Source organism: Stegastes partitus, unplaced genomic scaffold (genome assembly GCF_000690725.1).
Source record: "Stegastes partitus isolate 25-593 unplaced genomic scaffold, Stegastes_partitus-1.0.2 Scaffold3103, whole genome shotgun sequence".
NCBI classification, from domain to species: Eukaryota; Metazoa; Chordata; class Actinopteri; family Pomacentridae; genus Stegastes; species Stegastes partitus.
Genome location: NW_007580834.1, coordinates 1 through 3,169, shown reverse-complemented (window position 1 = coordinate 3,169; position 3,169 = coordinate 1). Strand labels below are relative to the sequence as shown.

General features: G+C 40.7%; 1 protein-coding gene across 1 annotated transcript; it reads left to right on the top strand.

Annotated features, from left to right (window-relative positions):
• Positions 1–241: 241 nt before the first annotated feature.
• LOC103375847 (cytohesin-2-like) lies at positions 242–3,156 on the top strand. Its single transcript, XM_008306154.1, has 5 exons — positions 242–265; positions 1,399–1,517; positions 2,236–2,316; positions 2,430–2,542; positions 2,820–3,156. The coding sequence occupies exons 1-5, from the start codon at positions 242–244 to the stop codon at positions 3,038–3,040; spliced, it is 558 nt and encodes a 185-aa protein (XP_008304376.1). The 3' UTR covers positions 3,041–3,156.
• The last annotated feature ends 13 nt before the right edge of the window (positions 3,157–3,169 follow it).

Genomic DNA, 3,169 nt, shown 5'->3' with positions numbered 1-3,169 from the left:
ATGTCTGGTCTCTCCCATGACGGTGGCTTGGCCTGGCTCATGACAAATTTAGTAATTTAGCAGTAATTTTCAAGGGTTTGTCTGTGACATATCTACTGCTGCTTTTATTGTTAAGGGATCTCAAGTGGTTGTGGCAGTAATTTTCAGAAAATGCCCCAGAACAACATAGGTTTATAATCCTGTAATCGCTCCCTCTGGTGGCCCCAGTAACTATGAGCCAAAAAGGTGTTGCAGAACCGCAATGTTGGTGGAGGAGGAGATCGGGGTGAATGAATAGGTCAACAAAACACTGGACTTTAACATGGGAGATGTCAATCAATGTTTTTTTTTTTTTTTCTCACACAGCTCCATAACATTTAACACATTTATCATTTTAACCATTATGATGATGGTCCTCTAATCCTAACAAAGTACTTATTTTAACTCAAATCTAACTAACTTATCCAAACTGTTACCATAGCATTCCTGTTGGTAATGCAGCCTATAGGGAGGACTTCACTGACACGTAAAGAACATACGACACATCTGAGGAGACATCTCTAATTATGAAATACTATATTTGGCTCTTCATGTCATTTAATCCATCAGTTTACATGGAAACACAGAGTCACAGCGAAGGCACAGCAGGTGAAGTTCTACTGTTTCACTCACTTCAGTTCCTCTGAAACTGAAGGTGAACAGCAGCATGACAGCAGAGAAAACTCTAAACACAGCGGATGTGGATTTGATATGCGTGTGAGGCGCAGAGGTGCAAACTGTGCACAGCCTCAGATGCAGAGGAAGAGCAATAGCGAGAAAACCCACATCCTGTTCCATGAAGTGGAGCAGAGGCGCCACTTCACCACCGTGACCTCCGTCTTTTCAACTTCCTCTTTTTTTTTTTAGTGCGGGTCCCTCAGCCAGTGACCGCTCTGTGCTCGGAACTGAATACATGTATAAGTGGGCGGATGAGAACCTCGAAGACTTCTAGGGGTTAAGAGTGTCTTTATAAGCAATTGATTTGAAGAAGTGCTGAGCAGGAGTGCATACTCAGAATAAAAGGGTCATATTTTGAGGATTTGGCTCTAAGCACCCAACATGCAATATTCATTCAACCTTTTCCATCCTGTCTAACAACAGTGACTCAGAATGAAAAGGGGAATTTTTTTTCTAAACATGTGGTATGACTGGTTAAGAGTTAGCACTGCTGATAAGACTTTAAACAGAATTTAAACTTGCAGCCATCTTTTAACACGAAAGGGAGAATTTGTCTTCCAAGTTGAAACAGACACATTTAAAACTTCTGGCTTCATGATACACTTAAAAGATTTCGCATATTTTCTGTCCTAACCAGCATTTGACATAACAACACACTCCTAATTTCCAAATACAGACTTCTCATCTCCTCTTTTGCTGCAGGGTGTCTACTACCTGGTTGAAAATGGACTTCTTGAATGGCGATCAGACTCGGTGGCAGAGTTTCTCTACAAAGAAGAAGGACTGAATAAAACCGCCATCGGCAACTTTCTAGGAGAAAGGTAGTGTACTCAGACAGCTAATGTGGGGATGGAATCAGATTCAAAGAACAGTCAAGGTCCACTGTGTTAAAGCAACAGACAAGTTGCATGTGTTTATTTAGAGCAACTCCTTTTAATAAGACCATAAGTTTTCCTGCTGCCTTAAAAATTCAAGTTCATTGAGCTTAGGTTGACTAATTAGTTCAAATTCATGTAAAACTAACTGTGTGAATTTAAAACAATATGTGCAATAAATTTGAGCTTGAACTGATGTTTAGTGTACAGCAACAGGGACAATGCATGCTGGGAAGTGTGCTAATTTGCTAGTTTTGTTTCTCCATAATTAAAAAGGTTGTGTTTAAATTCTGAAGTGATGTGAAAATAACTACATATTTTAAGTTGAATTAACTTTCAATTAACAAAATAAATATTTACAATATATTAAGAAGAAAAGAAAAGTTGATTCCACTGATGAGCCTTCTTGGTTGATCAAAGTCTTGCACCTGCATTTTGTTCTCACAGTTGACTCTGAATGGAACATATTTGCAGAACAAGACACAACACCTGTCTGATAACATCTGGCAGAGAGCAGTCCCTCCCTTTTTTGACTGTGCATGTCTTCAGATTGTCTCAGCAGCATTTCTGTTTTGAGTCTGTGTTGGGTGGCTTATACGTTTCTAATGTAGATTTTCAGTTTGGTGATTTTCATTGTTTATCTGTTTTCGTGGTTGTCACACAGGGAAGAAATGCATCTGGAGATACTGAAAGCTTTTGTGGGTCTACACGAGTTCTCAGATCTGAATTTGGTGCAGGCGCTGAGGTTTGTGAAAGTCAGCTTAAGATGTTGCAGCAGTTTCACTTCAGTCTAGTTTCTCTGATGATGCGTGATCAAATCTGTCTTCTTTTTTTTTTAACACCTCCTCAACCTTGTAGACAGTTTCTGTGGAGCTTTCGTCTCCCGGGAGAAGCTCAAAAGATTGACAGGATGATGGAGGCGTTTGCAACTCGCTACTGTGACTGTAACCCAGGGGTCTTCCAATCCACAGGTACGAGCACAAAGAGGCTGATTCAATCTCTCCCAGAGTCCAATTAACAAGATGAGCTTCTGCTTCTTTAATTAGAGAATTCTCTACAAGACGCATCTGCTGTCAAAAGAAGCCACAGAAATGTCTTATCTCTCCGATCACAGCAAACCAAATGTTCAATATAAGAGTTTGGCTCAAGGAAACTTTACAGAAACCTAATATTTTTTTAATGGGTGCACTTTGTACAGCTGAGATAGTGACAACAGTGCAGACATTTAACTGTGGTTTTCTTTTACAGACACCTGCTACATCCTGTCTTTTGCTATCATCATGCTCAACACGAGTCTCCACAACCCCAACGTGAAAGACAAACCCAGTCTGCAGCGATTTGTCTCCATGAACAGAGCCATAAACAACGGGGAGGACCTGCCCACCGAGCTGCTCACGGTCAGCTGCTTTCTTTTTATTCCGCATCTTCAGGTGGTACAAAAACAAAAGAGCAAAATGGCGACAACATGATAAAGCTGGAATGTCAGGTGACTGTGGAGGAGAGACGTTCTTGCAAAACGACAATAAAGAAACACATAAGAACACGAGGATACCCAACGGGGCTGCAAAAAGACACACAATGACCACAGGGATCCAACA

Coding starts and splice junctions, on each gene's coding strand:
- LOC103375847 (XM_008306154.1), top strand. CDS start 242: ATGTTGGTGGAGGAGGAGATCGGG. Junction 2,317..2,429: donor AATTTGGTGCAGGCGCTGAG/GTTTGTGAAAGT, acceptor TCAACCTTGTAG/ACAGTTTCTGTGGAGCTTTC. Junction 2,543..2,819: donor AGGGGTCTTCCAATCCACAG/GTACGAGCACAA, acceptor TTTCTTTTACAG/ACACCTGCTACATCCTGTCT.